Source organism: Nannospalax galili, unplaced genomic scaffold, assembly GCF_000622305.1.
Source record: "Nannospalax galili isolate Female #2095 unplaced genomic scaffold, S.galili_v1.0 scaffold907, whole genome shotgun sequence".
Taxonomy (NCBI): domain Eukaryota; kingdom Metazoa; phylum Chordata; class Mammalia; order Rodentia; family Spalacidae; genus Nannospalax; species Nannospalax galili.
This window is the reverse complement of record NW_008357958.1, coordinates 2,242,330-2,263,347: the sequence shown is the minus strand read 5'-3', so window position 1 is coordinate 2,263,347 and position 21,018 is coordinate 2,242,330. Positions and strand designations below refer to the sequence as shown.

The 21,018-nt window shown below is 44.5% G+C and overlaps 1 protein-coding gene across 1 annotated transcript in view; it reads left to right on the top strand.

Moving 5' to 3' along the window:
- Window positions 1-17,865, top strand: part of Sv2c (synaptic vesicle glycoprotein 2C) — a 241,573-nt gene extending 223,708 nt beyond the window's left edge. The window contains exon 13 of the mRNA XM_008855998.1: window positions 13,693-17,865. Within this exon, the coding sequence (XP_008854220.1) occupies window positions 13,693-13,876 (184 nt within the window). The 3' untranslated portion in view covers window positions 13,877-17,865. The remainder of the gene's footprint in view (window positions 1-13,692) is intronic.
- The last annotated feature ends 3,153 nt before the right edge of the window (window positions 17,866-21,018 follow it).

Below are 21,018 nucleotides of genomic sequence, written 5' to 3'. Positions count from 1 at the left end.
GGCGTGGCACCACCCACAGTGGGCTGGGTCCTCCCATATCACTCAACAATCAAGAAAATGCCCCACAGACATGGCCGCAGGCCAGTCCAATGGAGGCAATTCCCCAATTGAGGCTCCCTCAACCCAGGTGTGTCAATTTGACACTAAAACTATCCAGCACAGGAGTGTTTCACAGCAGTCCTGGAAGTCAAGAAGTAGTTCGGGAGAGGGTAGTAATGTTCCAGAAGAGGAGGTAGGACTCTTGCAGAGGTGGTGATGCACAGGTACACTAGAGGTGCTGCTGGATCAAAATGATGAAGATGGGATTTGTTATTAGCACTGCAAGTTACAGTAGAAAGGAATTCCTTGTCACTAGAATAAAGAAGAGTGCTGCTCACTCAAAGGCAGAGACCCAGGGCGAGAACTCACATTCAAGGAAACAACTGATCCTCAGACAAGCCCTTTTTAACACTGAGCCATGCAGTCTTTCCTCTTGGGCTTCAGTTGCCTTGTGTGCTCCAGGTCAGAGATAGGTGGCCCTGATAATGGAGATCAGAGAGCCATGAGGACAGTGTGGGGTATGTGTGTGTGTGTGTGTCTGTCTGTCTGTCTGTGTATTCCAGAGTGACAATGGGTCTGAACTAGAAAAGTACAGGCAGCAGGGTTCAAAATTTTAGGCTAGAAGACGGGTATTTCATGGGCTAGAAACTCAGATCAGGTGAGTGGCAAACAAAAAGCAAGCCTGTGAGCCAGTGACCAGAGGAATAAGATGTTACGATCTGCAAAAACAGGGCTTGACACTGAGGGAAAACTGCAAGTTAGAGCTGTCTGTCAACTCTAAGCAGGATAGCAAGGCGGTAAAACTTGTAGCTGTTCCTCGGTGATAGGCTTTGGCCTGACTTTCACAAGGTCAAAACCGGCCTTAGCTGGAGGCAGGATATAAGCAGTGACTACAGTAGAAGCTGTAGAAGTGGAAGAGGGCTAGGCTTGCCAAGGTGAGCCACCTCTATCCCTATCCTAAACCCTCTTTCCTGCTCTAGGAACAGCTCAGGATATTTTGCCAAAGACAGCCTCCATGATACAGAGTGTCAACCACAATGACAGAGCTCCAGCTGGCCTACTGTAGCCTTCTGCCTCATACTCTAATTCTCAGGAGTGACCATGAAGGAGCCAGGAATGATGATGGTTCTGCAGGGATCAGCAGGATGAAGAGGGGTTGGGGGAGATGGAACAGGCAAGGGGTTGAGGGCAGATGTTTGTTCTTGACTGTGAAGATAGAAATGAAGAACAGAGTAGATTTTGTAGTTGAGGCAATTATTGAATCTTCTATGTCAGCATCAGTCCTAGACACATTAGCCCTTAATGTATCAAAAATCAAAGGCAGCCTTCATTTGTAATATAGATAATGGGCAGATTGTTGTATGGGACAGATGGGAAATATAAATGTGGCATGAACAGAGAAGAAATGGATATTCTAGCTTGTCAGAAATCTGGAAAGAGGCCCCAGTCATCTCTCACACACACACTAGGCCAGGGGCTTCCTGCATTCGTTATGACACATCCAGATCCTGCCAAAAGCAAATCACTTTCACCCCTCTTTGCAAATAGGCCTGGGAGAGGTCAACAGAAACACGTTCCATTACTTGGGTTTCCTCAGGGCTGGTCAGAGTTCTCCCCATCCCAACCCTCTAACTGGAAAAATAGATAAAATGACTGTCCTTCTTTCGAATCTTCGGAGGAAAGAATATGCAATATAAGTTGAACTGGATTCATCCACGATTCACTGTCTCCATTCTTAGCTTCCCTTTTAACTCCCTTTTCTTGGCAACGTTGTAAACTTTTCAAGTCGTGAGTATAGCCCTGTGGTATAGGCTATACGCTCTGGCTCATTTTGGTTGCAGTTTTGGTCAGCATGCCTGTCATCTAGGCAGTAGCTTTCTGCTGCCACCATGTGGTGGTGGCAGAGTTCTGTTCACAACTCCGTGTCAGCCTAGTGGCAGTCTCCCTACAGGGAGCTTGGGGCAAGGAGCAGTATTTGGTGAGTGATGCAACCCAGGTTCTCACAGCACTTCCCAGGCCCCCAGGTAGTCTTAGCAGCCCTGTCTTCAGGGTATTTATCCTCTCTGCAGTGAGTTCCTGCCTTTCCCTGGTCACTGGCCTCTTTCTGTGCCCTCAGGTATGCACAGTTCAGACATGATTCCTAAAAGCTTTGAAAGTAAAACCTTGGCAGCTCACACTTGCTACTCCCTGCTAATCTCACTAACCTTGGCACCTGCTGCATGTCACCCAGCTCTGTGGGATGGCTCTCTTCTTCAATGAACTAAACTTGATCTTTCAACCCCTAAGCCCCTCCATTCAGGACTACTCCTGTTTAGACAGAAATTTTCATCTCTGTCCCACAGCCAACCTGTCATCCTGACCAGCTAGCTGTGTGTCCATAAAACTGTGCCTCAGTTGTTTGAGGTGCCAGATGAGGAGGCTGAAGTGAACAGCATATCGGGTCCCTTCTGCCTCTAGCATTCTCCTCATCAGCATTGTCAGCCCGTGTTCCATAATGGCAATATCATTCATTCTTTCTTAAATATGTTCTCCATCTGTGGTCATGGAGACAGCTCATCTCATTTATCTTTTGGAGATTTTGATATGAAGGAGTCTTTCAACTATCTAGCCAGCCTATATCATATATACTGCTTTACTCTTCTTTATATGCCATACCACTACATCATCCATGCTTGCATTTTCTTTTTCGTTATGTTTTAGCATTATATTGTATCTTTATACTTCAGCCGTTCAGAAGATGTTAATTCTTTTCGTCTCTGGAAGTTAGAAGTAGAGGGTAAGTGCTGGGCATAGTGGCCCACACCAGTAATCCCAACACTAGGGAGACTGAGGCAGGAGGATTAGGATCATAAATTTTAGTCCAGCCTGCGCTACATAGCAAGACCCTGTTTCTGAGAACAGAAGAAGGTGAGGAGGGTATAGGGAATGCATGTTCACAGCTTTATAACCAGGGGGTGTATTATAGTAGGAGCTGATCCTGCCCTGCCATGTGTAAAAACAGGATAGAAGCATCATCTGACCTGTTTTTGAGCTCCAGGGAAGTGACCTTTCTGCCTTTGGGTACTAAACAAGCCCTTGCATGAAAGGGTGTAAGGGCGTGCTAGATAGCTTTAGCTGTCAGCTTGACACACCTGGGTTGCAGGAGCCTCAGCTGGGGAATTGCCTCCATTGGACTGGCCCGTAGCCATGTCTCTGGGGCATTTTCTTGATTATTGAGTGATATGGGGGGGCCCAGAGGGCGCAGCCCACTGTGGGTGGTGCCATCCCTGGGCAGGTAAGTCCTATGTTGTATAAGAAAGCAGGTTGAGTGAGCACAGGCCAGGAGAGCAAACCAGTAAGCAGCATTCCTGTGCCGTGCTCCAACTCCTTCCTCCAGGCTCCTGCCTGGAGTTCCTACCTTGGGCCCCTTCAGTGATGAACTGTGACTTGGGAGAAGTAAGATAAATAAACCCTTTCTTCCCCAAGTTGGTATTTGTTATTGTTTTATCATAGCGATTGAAAGCAAACCAGAACAAAGGGTCACAGACATAGTGATGTAGCAACAGCACTACTGCCAGGACTGTATATAGTATATATAGTGTTCCTCTGGGTCTGGGGCCCAGCTTCCCCACTTTCAATGTAAGCAACTCAGTTGTATGGATTTCTCTCCACTGCCCCTCAGTGTCCCTCATCCACTTTTGCCACCACAACCCTTATCTCTGGATCCTTAGGCCATCAGCTTCCTTTCCACACAGCTTTACCTGCTGGAGATCTGCTTCTTCTCCCTCCACTACATTAATGATGTGGAGGAAAGAGCACTGTTCTGGGAGTCAGACACCTGAGACCAGTTGTAGGGTCTGCTAGAAAACCGCTGGATAATATGGAGGCATTCTTTCATCATTCTGGGCCCTTTTTTCCTCATCCAATGGGCCTTTGTCTGTCCTCTGTGAATGAAGGGCGAGTGAGGTGCTGTGCTGGGTATTGTAGATATTAACTTTATTCAGTTCTCCCACCCTCCCTCCCTTAGGTGAGAGAAATGAGGCCCAGGCAGAGAAAGTAACTTGCTCTGGAATACTTAGCGTCACACCCATTTTAAGGATAGATAGCAGATGTATTTCCCTGCCCTCCCAAGAGGCTTGAGATGCAAGTCTGGCATCTGTTTTTTGGTTTGTTTGTTTGCTTTAATATTGTATTATATTTATTTTTATTCTACTTATGTGCACGAGTGTTTTGCCTAAATGTATATATGTGTACTACATACATGCAGTGCCCACAGGGGCCATAGAGAGTGTTGGATCCCCTGGAGTTCTAGACTATTGTTAGCTGCTGTGTAGGTACTAAAAACTGAACCCAGGTCCTCTGCAAAAGCAGTCAGTGCTCTTAACCTTCAAGCCATCTCTTCAATCCCTGGGGTCTGTTTTTAAGATGCTTACCTGGAGCCATCCATTGTGGGACAGGTCTATAATTCCAGCACTCGAAAGACTAAGCTAGGAAAATGACAAGTTGGAGTGCTATCTGGGCTACAGAGTGAGTTCAAGGCCAGCATGGGTGTTTTAGTGAGACCTTGTCTCAAAAAACCACAAACAAAGCACACCTGGTTGGGATGTATAGCAGTGTGTATAGACCTTGACCTCAGATAAACTCCAAGTTATTGCTCAGCATGCTTGGTCACTCTATGCTTCCTCAGCCTGGCTCAGGCCCACACTTCCTAGCTAGGTTTATTAGATTCAATAGTAAGACACAAAGGCTCTCATTATTACCTAGATTTCATGGGAATATTTGATTTTGACAGGAACAAACAACAAGAAACCCTTTGACTCTGGGGACTCTCAAAGGGAGACAGAGAGCCACCTTGGGCCCAGGGAGCCAGCTTAGCTTAGAACTTGTAGGGAACTCCTCCACCTGAGAGAGTTAGGACAGCCTGCTCATGGGTATGCAGGCTGGCATCGTTGAAGAAGATGCTGCCCACTTCAGAAAGATAAATGCTCTCTGTAAATATTAAAAAGCAAATGAGGGCAGGGTATATAGCTCAACAACAGAGCCCTGGAGTATGCAAGGCTCTGGGTTCAATCTTCAGCACTGCATGCAAAAATAATAAGCAACTGAACTTGGCCTTTTCTGACTTCAGAGTACAGATTTGAAAAAACAAGCATTAATGGACAAACAAAAAAAATATGAAATGTCCATTCAAATATCCAAAATTGCCTGTTTAAGAATTTTTAAACTCAAGTCAGGCGCGGTGGCGTACACCTTTAATCTCAGCACTTGGGAGGCAGAGGTAGGTGGGTCTCTGTAAGTTCAAGGCCAACCTGCCTGGTCTACTTAGTGAGTTCCAGGACAGCTGGGGCTACAGGGAGACCTTGTCTCAAAAAGACCAAAAAAAAGATCTCTGTGAGTTCAAGGCCAGACTGGTTTTCATAGTGAGTTCCAGGCAGCTGGGGCTACAGGGAGACAAAAAAAACAAAAAAAAAAAAAAAAAAAAAGAATTTTTAAACTCTATTTCTCAAATATTTAGACGATGTCAGGGAATTGCTCATTTAGTTGAGTACCACCGGCATCCCTGTGCCAGTCCTGAGAAGGGCTCTGAAAATCCACTACAAAGACTACCCAGCCCTGTCCAGATGCAGCCTGGACCTACAGGAGGCCAACCCCACATCAGGAAGTATCCAGGATTGCTGAAGACACTTAAGTCTATGGGAATTCAGTGGGAGCAGTGGTGTGGAGAGAGGTCTAAATGAGAAACAATTAGGAGCTGGGAGAGAGGAGACAGTTAGGGAGAAGCTGACTGTCCTTTCCACTCTGTGGAAAGCAGAGTGAACAAGGGAGCTCAACAAGGGCAGGAGTCAGTGTGGTGGTTCTTGGCTTTTAATCCTCACACTCGGGGCTACAGTTGGAGGATTGTGGCAGGGTAACCTGAGCTATAGAATGAGACCTTGTCTCAAAAAACCCAAAGCAAAAAGGATCGTGGGAGAGAAGGAGAGCCCACTCCTGTCTTCCTCTCTTCCATCTCTCTCCTCCTCCTCCTCTCTCTTTCCTATTCTCTCTCTCTCTCTCTCTCTCATCTGTTTCATAGGCACAGTATCTCTTGGGGTACTCAGTCTAAGCTGCATCCTAAATAGTAAACATTTCCCCCACCCGTGCCATACTGCCTGATGTTCCCTAACGAGCACAAAGGTCATATATGTGAATTGCAGTATCATAGATGTCAGAGAAATAATGGTTGCATACTAAATAAAACATTCAAACATAACCAACATGGTACAAACACGTGTGATTTAAAAAAAAGAAAGTGATTTTGTATATAAGCTCTGAAGTGTGGTAATTTGACTGAAAGGAAAATGATTTGTCAGGGGAGTGGAACGAATGTTTGCTTTTGCAGTTTCTTTTAGTATTTAACAGTAAACCCAAATCAATTTTAAAATATAGATATCCCTGGGAAAGTAGCAGTGTTTTCAGTCCTAGATCCACCTTGTGGCACTTCTGAAAAGTACCAGTGTTTAGGCCCTAATCAGAACCTCTATGAGTGTAGCCCTTGCCTAATTGTTAGGGGACGTTGCTGTTTTTGTTTTGGGGGTTTTCTGCTTTGAGACAGGGTATCACCTATGTAGCTCAGACTGGTTTCAAATTTGTTACATAGCCCAGGCTGCCCTCTATTCTGTAGTCTTCCTGACTCCACCCTTCAGGTGTTGGAATGCATGTGCCACCATGCATAGCTGGAATTGCTGTTTCAGAAGCTCCCAAGTGCGGTCAGGCTTGGGCAGTCACAGGCAGAGGTATGGTTATACCTTGTCCAGGTACCTTAGGTCAATCAGCTTGCTGCCCTAACCCTAGGTTGACAGCAGCTGTGTACAAAAGCAGAGAATTTGCTTGGATGCTAGAGAGACAGGCCCATCTGACATTGAAGAAGTCCTTGGGGTATGTTAAGGCAGACTGAGTACATACAAGAGGTAAGGCATGGTGATCTGAGTAGTGTAGGAACAGAGACTGCCCTGTCCATTGTCAACCTTGACCAGGCAACTTCTGAGTGGTCCATGAAGGGTAATCCTTTCCCGTGCATCTCTTCTGAGAAGTCTCCCCCAGCTGCACGCCCCCAAGTCTGAAATTGCTCACTGGAGTGCCCCTTCATGCTCCTTAGCAGTCTTCATTGTTGCATGGGAGGTGGAGGGGTGTTGTCACCATCCCTCTTCACCTGTAAATGGAAGCTTTGTCTTTCAGATTTGTAGTCAGTGGAACACAGGGCAGTGCTTGGCATATGAGAGGTACTTACTGATGCCAGGTGTGGTGGTACATACCTGTTATCCCAGCACTGGGAAGGAGAAGGCAGGAAGATGGAGAGTTCAAGGCTAGCCTGGCAAAACAGACAAAAAGGAAACTAAAAAGAACTTAATGTGTGATTATTAAAGGAATATGAATAAGTGCATAGGAAAATGTGTAAATTAAGAGTACATTAAAGACAAATTTGTTTAACAGATATTCAAGGGGTATCTAGGGCTATTAGCATTATAGTTTGAGAGTTCAAATAGGTTTAGTGTAAAATAGCTCTGAGTTAGGCTGGGACAATAACCTTTGTTCATAGTATTATTTCTGAGACAACTGAAATTCATGTTGTGTTTCAAATAACCCATTTCCAGATGAATGTTTGTATCACAATGTATTCTTTTTTTAAGATTCTTTTTTTTTTTTTTTAATTTTATGTGTATGGCTGTTTTGCCTGTGTGTATGTGAGTACACTGGTGTCATGCAATGCCCACACAGATCAGAAGAGGGTGCTGAATCCCCTGGAACTGGAGTTAGAGGCAGCTGTTAGCTGCCGTGTGGTGCTGGGAACTGAACCCAGGTCCTCTGGAAGAGCAGTCAGTGCTCTTATCCACTGAGCCATCTCATCAGCCCTACAATACACTCTTCATTTAAGGATGGCCTATACTTTTCCAAATGTCCCATGCTGATTCTTGAGTATTCCTTTCAGAATGTCTACCAATGACTCAAGTATGCTGACTAGACACTTCTTCTGAGGCTGGAAAATAACTCAGTGGTTAAGAGCACTTTTTGCTCTTGCAAAGGACCCAGATTTAGTTCCCAGCACCCAAATGTCAGCTAACGACTGTCTGTAACTTCAGTTGCACGGGATCCAACACTCTCTCTGACATTCATGAGCACTGCATGCACATACATAGTGCACTTACACATATGCAGGCAAAACACTCATATACATAAAATAAAAATAAATCTTTTTTTAAAAAAAGAAAAAGTTCCCAAAAGCTCAGTCTGACTGAAGAGAGTGCTTTCCTCTCCACTTTAGCAGGTGAAGCCTATGAACTGAGTCTAGACTCCTCCATTTCAGGCCTTTGCAAAATGTTGCAATTAATTTTTCTTTAATAACATCATCAGTTATTGGGGTAGATATATTGCTAGTTCTAAAATAATCACTAACACATGGTGCTTGGCATGTGCCAGGCACTGCCCTAACTCCTGCCATTATTCACCTTTCCTTTCTCTCTTCTCAGGAGCTTTAAAATAAAACATAAGCCATCCTGTGCACTAAAGTGAGAAGAAACAAGCTGGGTGTCAGGACAGTGTTAGTCTCACTCCATTCACAATGGAGCCTCCAGTGAAGACATAAAACAATGTAAATAAACTAGAGCCCACTAAGCTGTAAAACAGTCCACAGAAGCAGCCTGTCTCAGGGAGGGGACACGGTGGTGGCCTTGTCCCCTATCAGATAAGTCTCAGTGCTTCTGCAAGCCAGCTCTGCAATGAGTCTCAAATGGAGTGAGTTTATGGTGCAGGCACAAGGCGTGCCTGGATGGAATGGGGAATGGAGCTCCTGAAGGGACAGGGTCTGTGTAGGGAAAGAACTTACACGTTAACAATTTGTCTAAGCAATAACAGTGAACAAAGTCTGGAGAGATGAAGTGCAAAGGACGGAGCTTATAAAGTGGTAACATCATTCCCCTCTTCCCTTTGGACGACGGCTACATAAAAGAAGGCAGGAAGACATCTTTGGTCAGGAAACTAATGCAGGAGCCCAGCCTGCTGCTGGGAAATCAGAGGAGGCTCCTCACACTCTGGGCTCCCTACCCTTAAAGGACTTTATGAGTGTGAGGTGACCTGCACTGGCATGTTCGAAGCAGTGATATCCTTGCCTTCAGAAAGAACCGGGAGTGAACGAACTAAGAGTTTTTTCAAACAGATAACACATAGGGAAAGTCACTCTGCAAATGGCTTTTCTGATGCAGCTGTGCCTCAGATGCATTGAATGTCACACTCTCCAGCTGCAGATATTTGAAGGAATAATTCACATACCAAGAGCAGGCACGATTTCTTGAATGCTGACACTAATTTAAGGAGTCCACATCCACGCCAGATTTTTCATCTGAAGTACAGTCTCAGCTTGGGCAGTGGAAACAGAGGTTCTTAATAAGGGTTTGATCATATTCTTTAGAAGCCTCAGATACCAGATGCTCAAGATGCAAATGTCATCCTTGCTGCCCAGACAACTTAAGAAGTCACCCACATTCCACTTGCTCTTCCAGTGGGACACGGAGATAGCTGCCCACCTTTGATAGTCTGTTCTGGGTCACAGGTGAGGCTCGCGGCATTGGGAACACATATCGTTCTACTCAGATGTAAATCCTACATGGTTCTGCAGCTTCAGCATCAGAGACTTCATGACAGGGAAGGTTTTCCTTTCTCTTATCAGCAACACACACAGACTTGCTATTTTCCCAGCAGGATGTGCTTTATCTTAACAACATGAGATGAAGTGGGTGGTTCATGACTCTGGAAACTAAAATGTAATGTAGACAATGAAGAAACCAAGTGTGGTGGTTCATGTCTGTGATCTCAGCACTCGGGAAGCTGAGGCAGGAGAATTGCCGCAAATTTAAGACCAGCCTGGGCAGCAACTTCTGAGCCAGCCTCAAACCTGTGTCAAAAAACAAATTGGGCTAAAGAGAGATGGTTCAGTGGAAAAAAGTGCTTGCCACCAAGTCTCATTGCCTAAGTTTGATCCCCAGAACCCACGTAAAGGAAGGACAGAGCCAATTCTCCCAAGTTGTCCTCTGACCTCCACACATGCAACAAATCACAAAATAAATAAATGAATGAAAAATAAAAAGGTCATAAGACAAATGGAAACAAAAGACAGCGGTGAAAGAGTTCAGCCTGAAAGTACCACATGGTAAATGATTCTAAGTGTCATTCTAGAGAAGACAAACTATAAAGAAACCAATGGAAGCCAGGGCCTGGGAGAGGGCAACATGAACAGGTGACACCCAGCAGACTCTTGGGGCCATGAAGCTGTTATTGTGGATGCTGCTGTATTAGTGGCTACGTGTCATTATATATTTGTCAAAACCTCTAGTATGCACAACACCCAGAGTGAGCCCTGATGTTAGCAGTAAACTTTAATTATGGATAGTGTGTCAGTATTATTTAATGTTAGCCCACCCAGCGTAATAAATACACTACTCCAATGTAGGTTAGTAGGGGAAACTGGGACATGTGGGAATTCTCCCTCTACTTTATTTTTCTTTCTTTTTTTTTTTTCTTAAGATAAGTCTTGTTCTACAGTACGAGCTGGCCTTGAACTTGCAATGACCCTCCTTTCTCTGCCTCCTGAGTGCTGATATCACAGGCCCGTGCCACCATGCCCAGCCTTGTTTTACTTTTCATTCACTCTTAATGTCCTCATTGATAATCCCAAGCCTTCTCCCAAAAAGTCTGTCAATTTTTTTAAAAGAACCAATGGATAAATATGCACTGAGGGACATCTGGGTACAAAAGCTTGACTCAATAGGCCTTAACATATATGACAGAGTGCATGAAATCTGGTGGGGGGGGCTTTAGGGGTGCAGCTGGGGAGGGGGTCTAAATATGATTAAGATGTAGTATATGAAATACATATTTTTCATTTGGAAAGAGTGTCTTAAGAAGTTACATGTGGGTACTGAGGGTAAAGCTCAGTTATAGAGCACATGCTTAGTATGCCTGAGGCCCTGGGTTCAGTTCCCAACACACAAAAGGCCTGGTGGCACAGGCCTTTGATCCCAGCACCTGGGATCCTTGTCTACATAGTAAGACCCTGTCTCGAAAGATAGAAAGAAAGAGAGAGAGAGAGAGAGAGAGAGAGAGAGAGAGAGAGAAAGGAAGGAAGGAAAGGGAGGGAGGGAGGGAGAGAATATGGAAGGCAGAAAAAGAAGAGAAAGAAGGAGGGAGGGAAGGAGGGAGAGGAGAAGGGAAGAGCCTGTACTTTTATAAGATTTTAGATTTTATTTTTGTTTTTAATTATTTGTATGGGTTTGTATACATGAGTGCAGTGCCTGAGGAGGCCAGAGGAGGACATTTAATACCATGGGACTAGAGATACAGGAGGTAGGTACTGAGAGCCAAACTTGAGTCTCTACAAGAGCAGTGCATACTCAAACACCAAGCCATCTCTCAGCCCTGCCTTCTCATCTTAAATGCTAACAAAGACAGTGAACAAGATCCCTAGGCCCACAATATCTAATCTCTTCCATAACATTTTCTCTTGGTTTCTATCTCCCATAGAGAATGCTAATGAGAATATAATTGTGTGTGTGTGTGTGTGTGTGTGTGTGTGTGTGTGTGTGTGTGTGTAACATGCTGTGTGGTATATGTGCACATGTTGTATCCAGGTACACACCTATGTGCACATATGTGGAGGCCAGAGGACATCAGATGTCTTCCTCTATTGCTGTCCATCTTTTCTCCTTTTTTAAAAAAATATTTAGCACTTGGGAGGCAGAGGCAGGTGGATCTCTGTGAGTTCAAGGCCAGCCTGGTCTACAAAGTGAGTTCTAGGCCAGCCGGGGCTACAGGGAGACTGTGTCTCAAAAAAAGAACCCCTCCAAAAAATTTATTATTATTTTATGTGTATGAATGTATTGCCTTCTTGTTAGTAAGTGCACTCGTTTTGTACAGTACCCACAGAGGTCAGAAGAGGGCGTCAGATCCCCTGGCACTGGAGTCATGGGTGGTTGTTAGCTGCCATGTGGTGCTGGGAATCGAATCTGGGTCTCTGCAAGAACAATCAGTGCTCTTAACCTCTAAGCCATTTCTCTAGCGTCTCCCCCCACCCCCTTTTTTTAACAGAGTCTCTCACTGAACCAGAAGCTCACCATTTTGGTTAGACTGGCTGGCCAGGAAGCTCTCAGGATCCACCCTTCTCTGTCCCCTAGCACTGGGGTCACAAGCATGTACAGCCATGCTTTATTTTACATGAGTGCTAGGGATTTGAACTCAGGTCCTCTTGCTTTCATGACAAGCACTCAGACCCACTGGGCCACCTCCCCAGGCCATGATAAATGTTATATTAGCTCATTGGCAAGCCACCTAGCTCATCCATTCCTAATGTTGTACATTTCTAATCTGAACACCAAGGTGTTTATAAGTTTCAGATTTTGAAGCACTTTGAATTTCAGATTTCCAGATTAAGAATGCTCAATTGGTAATGTCTATCAAATAGTCCAGACTCCATTCTGAAACATTTATGATTCCAAGCATGGCAGATAAAGAATACTCAAGCTGCATTTGTTTTCTACATGTTAGCAAAAACATTAAGAATGACAGCATGGGCGCTCACCTTCATAGTACCTGAAAGATGAAGATGCCCCTCCACCATCCCTGATTTTCCCTCTCTGTAAATTCAGTTGACTTAATTGTTTCGAACCTAGCACATTATGCTGACTTGGTGGCACACATCTGAAATCACAGTATTGAGAGGCTGAGGCAAAGGGATCTCAAAAGTTCAAGGCCAGCCTGGGCTATACATCAAGCAAGATCTTATCTTAAAAAAAAACAAAAAAAAAACAAGGGTAGATGAGATGGCTCAGTGAGTAAAAGCCTGATGATCTGAGTTCAATCCCTGGGACCCACATGGTAGAAGGAGAGAACTGCTGATTCCCACAAGGTGTCCTCTGACTTCCACGTGTATACCATGACATGCCTATCCACATACACATGCACACACACATGACAAATAAATTCAGAAAAGTAAAAGCAAAATAAAATCTAGTATAGTCACGTAGATCAGAAGCAAAGAATAAAGAAATCCATTGCTGTATCATTTTATTTAACTATGAAATGAAATTTAAATTTCCTTTTAATAATAGATGTTGCTGAAATTATGGATAATTACAAAACAAAACAGCAAGTCACTTTTGTAGAGATTGAGACCCTACTCACCTTCTCAAAGTCACCCTCTCAGACCTTTGCCCAGGGTCAGAGGAGGTGGCCCAGCTTCTCCCATGCTGAGTAGAGGTGAGCTGACTCCCAAGGGAACAGGGTTTCATGCCTCTCTATCCTGTGAGGAGTTAGATGGGGTAAAATTAATTTTGACTTACTAGAACCTTCCTTCAAACACTTATTGTACCAAGAAAGGACAACCATGCTTTCTTCTCCCTTATCTTGCTATTCATGATGGAGCCTAGGGTCAGAATAAGAGTCAGTAGAGGTGCTAAGAAAATCAGCAGGAGGCTGAAGGCACAATACCAACAGCTGGCCTCTCTTCCCTCACATTTGCTAACAGACATCTAATTATTTGCTCCATTGACATACAACACAATCTACTTGAGGACCATTGAAGATTACTACATACAGGTCTAAAGGTGGAATACATTTTCTTAACCACGTCCCTGTTTCTTTCCTTTGCAGGGCGACAGGCTTCGGCTTCTTAAATGCACTGTGCAAAGCAGCAGCTGTCCTGGGAAACTTAATATTCGGTTCCCTGGTCGGCATCACCAAAGCAATCCCTATCCTGCTGGCTTCCACTGTGCTCGTGTGTGGAGGACTCGTGGGGCTACGCCTACCCGACACACGAACCCAGGTTCTGATGTGATGGAACAAAAGCCATTCTTTCCATTTCCTTCTCCCACTGTAGGTCAGTTCTGCCTGACTCAAACCTTGGAAGTTTTCATGTATAGAAAGGTGGCCGAGTATCAGAACACAAACTTTTGCTGTGACTTAAAATGTAGATGCGTTTGTCTTGCCCCTCCAATGTGACTTTGCACTGTTCGTTTTTCCTCATGCATTCTGTTTTCCTAACTGTGTTGCTACTGCCTCCCAACACATCTGTGGAAAGTGTTTCTCAACAGTCCCAGTCAGCCAGACTCAGATTCTGCTCATTGAAGCTGAGAAGCTAAAAAAGATTGTAATGTAAGAAACAGACCCTGCTGGTGCACCATTAACAGGAAGTATAAGTTGGCATAATTGAGTTTGTGCTGAGGAAAGGGAGTCCTTTTTTTTCAGGCAGAGTGATATTTCCTGTTTACTTAGAAAAGGACACCCAGCCCTTCTCACTGTGACAACAGGGCCTTTCAAAGAAAACCATGTGGTAGCAAATATGCCTGGGTGGGGCTCTTCCAGCATGACAATTAAGGTGACTCTGCTAACGAGAAAAATGAAGTCTGTCCCCAGGTGACAGCAAAAATCTGCTTGAGCTGCAGATACCAGATTTTGAAAGAAAGCCCAACAAAACTGACAAAGTGAGGGCTCTGGCCGTTACAGTGTCTGTGAGTATGGCATGCAGATCACCTATTTCAAAACCAGAGATCAGAGATCTCTGTCTCTTTCTGCTCTTCCCCCTCAAGCTGCCCCAGAACTTGCCAGATAGCAGATGCAGGGAAAGAAAGCCACTTCTTTAAAAACTGTATCTGCCTGTTAATCCACTGCTCCTGCCTAACCCCTGCTCCAGAACTTGGCGTATCTGAATTGTTGGAAATTCCTAATTCGAAAGAATTGTACAACCAAAGCCATTTAGAGATGCAAAACGGCACCTCTTCCTGTGCTGTTTCTTGAGGGACAAAACCCCACCCAGCCTCTTTGGTGAACTGTCATTCCCTTTCCAAGCTGGTATTTCCATAGGTCCTGTCCCTCCAACTTCCCTGGGTTATGGGTTCCCAGCCTAGCCTCTGGATGGGTTCCGAGCCTGCATGCACTCCCAAGCACCCCTCTGGCAGAAAGTTCAGCATATCCTGGTGGCTGTTTGCCTGTTTTACCTTTGGAAACTTTCTGGGCAGGGAAGTGAGAGGTCAGCAGGACGTTTCCATGGACCAGCAGACAGCAATATCTTCTGGTTTCCCACTGGCTGCCCCTCCCCGCAGGCCCATCCTTTTAACACATCTTTGAAATCTGAAGCTTCCTTATAGATTTGCAGCCTGTAACATCAGGCAGAATAAATCTAATGTTTAAATGATATTCCCTTTTTAACTCTGGGTTTTCTTAAAGGGTGATTCTTTTATTTTAAGCATTTCCAGCAGGGCCACAGCCCTGGGGCCTCCAGAAAGAGCAAGCTTTTGTTTCCACTAATCATTATGTTCAGCGATGTCCCAGCCCCCTGGAGGCCCCTCTGCTTCCCCTCCCCCATCATACCCCATGATCCCTCCTGGAGCTCGGATTTTGTGAAAAGCTCTTTGATTAACATAAACCATTAATCCACTGTCCGCACCAAGTCATTTAGGCCTGGTAGAGGGCACAGCCTAGAGTTAGGATGGGAGGGGAGAATGGCAGGAAGAGGGTGGTTCCCTGGGGATATACAGGTACTCAGGGCCAGAACATCAAGGATATCAGAATAAAATCTACAAAGTTGTCCAAAAGAAGGAAAATCAATAAAGACTAGGCATGATTGAATCAAAAGATACCAGCAAAGCAGGGAAGAAAACACAGTTTACTCTCACTCCTACCTCCTTTCATAGCCTGGAAAACAAAGACTGCATTTAAAAACCCAAGAAAGTACCTTGCATATTATTCTTTTTCCATATGACACAGTGTTTCTCCCTGTCTGCCCCTGAACTTGTTTAGGCACCAGAGCAGATCTTTTGGATGAATGAGGCATGCACAGAAATCACTACAAAAGGAAGATCCAAATCTCCATCTGCCCATCCAAAAGAGAAAAACAGACGTACAAGAGTGTTGCTTTCTCCAGTCTGGAGTGGTGGTGAACTTACAGGACTAGCATTAGTTCTTAGAATGCCTCTATTCTCTGCTCTACAGTCTAGCTGCATAAAATCTCCCAAACTACAAGGCAGTTATTCAAAATTGTATCTGGATGCTGGGTTGGGTCAGCATGAACCTGCTTCCTAAGATCTTCCACCAGGTGTCCCCTTCAGAAGGACCATTCTTAGCTTCCAGTCACCTACTCAAGCCTCCTAGGTGGCCCAAGAAGGATCTCTCCTAATCTTCTGGACAGTCTCTGGTCACAAACCTTCTCGGTCACCACCTTTTCTACCTTCTGTGCGTTTTCCTCTGCCTCCTTCATTGTGAATCACCTTTATTGTCCATGATGAGTTCAAATTGTTTCCCAAATATGCGGCATGGCTTGTTCAGGTTTAGCTAGAGATTAAAGAGAAGCAGGCACCGGGGCAGGCAACTACCAACCCATTTCATCTACAGGAGAAGGAACTGAAAGTTGGTACAAAACTGAAAGCTAAGCAAACAGCCCTGGTGGCACCTCTATGTCCAAGTCTCTTCTAACTAAAATTTCCACATTGGTCTTTGGAATCAGTCCAGAATGCTCCAGAGTCTTGTCACTGAATCTTCTCATCTTTACCATAGGCATTAAAGCAGACAGCCTTTAAGGCCACTCAGTCCTGCTGTCTGATTCCTCTCACACCTGAGTACTGACCCAAAAGACAAGATCTCTGAGTCTCAGCCCCAAGCTCCAAGCAGCCATGAGCCCAGATCTTGCTGAGAATGTACTTGTTCTTAGCCAAAAGGCCAAGAATTAAGTCACTGGACTTAGCGGTCCTCAGTTTCCCCATCTGTAGAGTAAAATAATTTATTCTCTAAGATACCATAGGAAATAAATAGCTTCATCTTGTCTATCTTCTGATACTATGCTCATCTTTACAATATATTCAAAAATTGGGAAGTATATAAAGTATACAAAAATTATACAAAGAGGACAGGAATTTCTTGAGAAAACCTTGTAGTATAAGCCATTACAATTCTCATGTTGTCTGTGCTGCCCATTCTTGGGGTTTATCATTGCCCATCCAGAAAATGGGCTACCCTGGCAGATACCCTGCAGTTAGAAGACTGCCCGATGGAAGTAGTCCCACATCCTTCAGCCCTATAAAATCATGTCCACTGTCTTCTTGAAAGGTTGCCTTAAGTAGACATAGGCTACCAGGACCAGTGTTTCTCAGTGGAACACTAAATTGGCAGATGGTCCTTTATTTACAAATCCCACTGAATTAGAGTTCAAGTTTTCACCCAAAACTCATTTTCTGTTTTTCAGAATGTCTTAGGAGATCAAAGTGGGGGTGGGGAAAGAACTTTGGTGACCAAGGGAGAGTTCCGGATACCGTTGATAAAGTTCCAATGATGAGATTCACATACCTGGGGGACATTCTAAACTCTAGTCATGTCCGAACACATTGCATGGGAATATTTCTGATTTCTTCTGCCAACCAAAATAGAATATGATACTCTCCAATTTGTTTCTATTTTATAACAGAATGACTTTTACATACCTGTTTAAACACAAAAGGCTTTGAAACCAGGAATACCTGAATTTGACCTTTACCTGGAATCATAGACAACTGACATGTTGTCTGAGGCCTGGTGGTTGTATATTACGTTTCCCTTAAATTCTCATATTTGCCAAATTTAGTCTAGCTATCAACTACCTACCCACAAAAAGTCACATTGAGGCAACAAAAAGAAATCTGCACAGTAGAGTGTCTAAAGTGGACGATGTACTTCTTCCCATTTCTGTTGTACCATACGAAGTGTATTTTAGGTAAAAATTTCTCTTGTAAGCCGGGTACAGTGGCGCACGCCTTTAGTCCCAGCACTCAGGAGGCAGAGGCAGGCGGATCTCTGTGAGTTCGAGGCCAGCCTGGTCTGCATAGTGAGTTCCAGGCCAGCTGGGGGTACAGGGAGACCCTGTTTCAAAAAAGACAAAAAAAAAATTCTCTTGTAATCTGTGCAACGTAGATAAAAGGAACTTGTCAGACTCTCCTCCGTGTATTTCGTGTGCCTTCTTCGTTTCAGGAAATTGGCAATTCTCCGTGTACTGTTCTGTTGCTTTCACTGTTGAGTATTCCCATTGACGATCTTTCACCGCCACACACACCAGCCATTGCTGGGGCTTCCTTCAGTTTTTCTAAACATCTAGATGCAATTTAGCAGTCCCAACATTTTAGGCTACACAGGTACGTGGCTCTGTTAAGGCTATTGATTAAAACTGGTAGAACTGGGTGAGAGAGTTGGACAGAGCTTTGGGTCCGTTCTCATATGATTATTATATAAATTTGGCTGATCACCCCCACTCTGCTAGGTGGTATGGCACTGGGTTGTGTGCAAATATTTAACCCTGCAGGATTTCAGTGAAAATAGAGAAAGCCGGTGGGGGGAATGAAATCCCAGACAATCTCATATTGTCTCGTATTACATGTTAAGCCTCTCTTACTCTCTATAATCACAACGTACTATTTTTCCAAGTTTAAAACAAGCTGTAGCCTATACTAACTAGGATTACCTGTGACAGAAGAAAAAGTATGTTAGTTGGATGGCCTTTGTGAGACGGACTACTGAGCAGTACCTGGCAAACAGAAAAATGCATCCATCCATATGTTATTTCTTCAAATGACCTCAGCAGGAAATTGCACTGAGATACTGTTCAAAGATGAGTGAACAGCATAAATAGCCCTCATCTTTATGGAGATATTCATTTTAAAGACTTGCTTTCTCCAGAGCTGTTCTTGTCAGGGAGCTGAGAAGTATGTCCCCCCCCACCACCACATACACACCCACCCCATGGACACTTGAGTGCTCCAGCCTCCTCAGGTAGCCCTGATAACTGACTGCTGCTCTCTGGCCTCTACTCCCATCTTCCCCAGAGTATTTCCTTTCTGATGTTGGAGATTTGTGACCCAGTCAAACTGTCTTTGCAGATATCCCACAGCAGCTTCCCCTTGTCTACTGTCAGCAGATAAACCACCCAGAAAACAGGTTCTGATAGCCAGCTGCAGGGCAGTTAGCAAATTTCAGCTTGAAACTAGTGTGGGATTATTGTCAAGGGTCTTGAAGCTGCAAAGGACCTTTGGAGTTTGGGAGCCTCCAAGAAGGAGTGGTTGTCAGGGACCTCTGAGCCCCAGTTGCCTTTTTCCCCACTAACTCCGTTCTCTGGTCAGTGCATGCTCACTTTCTTCCTTTCCTTGCTGTCCTTCCCCCTTTCTGCCTCTTGTCACCTAGAAATGTACAAAGGTGAGGGTAAGCTTTCCTGAGGCACTTGGGACCAAGAATATGCAGGTCTGTGCCTTCATGGTGCAGAGGATGGAGAACTGGGGGAATGAGAGTAGGGCAAGGTGGCTCTCCATAGCTCCCTGTAAAGGTCTGGATTTCTGATGACTTCCCAGCCCTGCACCCTGATAGGATGCTCAGGTTTTGCATGGAACCAGAGAGGCCCATCTCTGAGAAGTATGACACCCTTTGGCTCCTAAAAGGGACATCCCTGGCTAGATGCATGGTATTCATTGGCCTGTGGGAAGTAGATGGCACCTGGCCTCTCCTTATCTGTATAAGTATCTACTGAATGTTGAAAGTTAGATGCTGAAATAGTAAAAGATGCCCACCCTCTGCCTGCCCTACCATATTTGTATATGCCCTAGAGCCAAGAAAACTGAGAACTAGAAAGAGTTAGCAGGCTTCAGCTATTAGGTCAAACTTGGATAAGTTTTAACACCAAGTCAGTGATCTTCCCCTGCAGCAAGGTACAGTATCCTAAGCAGCTTTCTGGTGCCCAGAGAGGACCTGGCCAGCCAGCATACATGGGCTGACATTATCTCAAGCTAGCAATGGCTGGCAACAGGCTCAAACCAGTTCATCAGAACCAGTTGCTTAAGTATAGAAAGTTTGAAAGCTAGTAAAGAAGCATAGCCATTATTAAAAATTAAATACAATTAAGTTATATTTAAGAACAGTTAATATATTTTCAAAACTCTCTACCTATTTTGCTACATTTTGCTATTGGCCATGCCTTTGAGGCAATGTCTATTATATCTGTATTAGAGAAATATTATATAATGGTATACTATTGCACTTACATTCCCAGTGCCAGGGCCAGTGGTGTTATGCTGAGATCCTCCAGTGTAGTACTATTTATAGCACAGAAATCAACAGATGCTACAAATCAGACTCCTCCTGCCTTGACCCCACCCCAGGCGTTGTCAAACATTTACCAGTGTTTCACTGTCTGAAGCCCTGAAGAGTGTTTGGGTTCCCATAGCTCAACAATAGAATGCTTGTCTAGGAGGCATAGGGCCCTGGATTCATCAGAGTGGGGAGGGGTAGAATACTTGACTTCCCAACATACAGACCCAGGCCGTGTGGAGCTGAATGTCCCCATGGACTTGTGAGTTAGTATTACCCTTAAGTCCAAGGGAAGGAAGATTTAGCAAGCTCAATTGCATGTTAGTGCTCACAGGCTTCTTTCTTCATATAGAGTCAGAATAGGACCAGCCAGGCAGAGACCCTCTGCCCTCTTTGGGTGGTGTTCCTTCATGGAGAATGTGGAGTAAATTAGCTATTTCATGCTTACAAACTAAAAGTTGGAAAGAGTCTCCCTTCTGACACCCTAGTTGTCCTCCACAAAGGAAACACCATCCTTGCTTCTAATGTTCACCAGGCCCACCTTGATAGAACTTGATGGATTAACTTAATTTCATTTTCACTGTGACTGTTACATATTTATTGTACTGAGTCTACGTTTTAAATAAGTAAAAGCAAAGAGAAATGTTCCTTCTTGGTTTGTTCCTTCTAAAATGTGGTTGTGCATTTATTCCCTGCTTGACCCAGGAACACATTGAACAGACCTATTGCCCTTTATTAATGTCTAGCTGCATAAAGGAAATCCTAGAAGATGTTTCTCCAGGCGTGCTTCCATCTTGGACACCCACTAAGCCTACAATCTGCTCTCTTTTTTGGCAATGGGATCTTGGCAATGACCCTGTCCTTTCTTTGGTGGATGGGCATTTT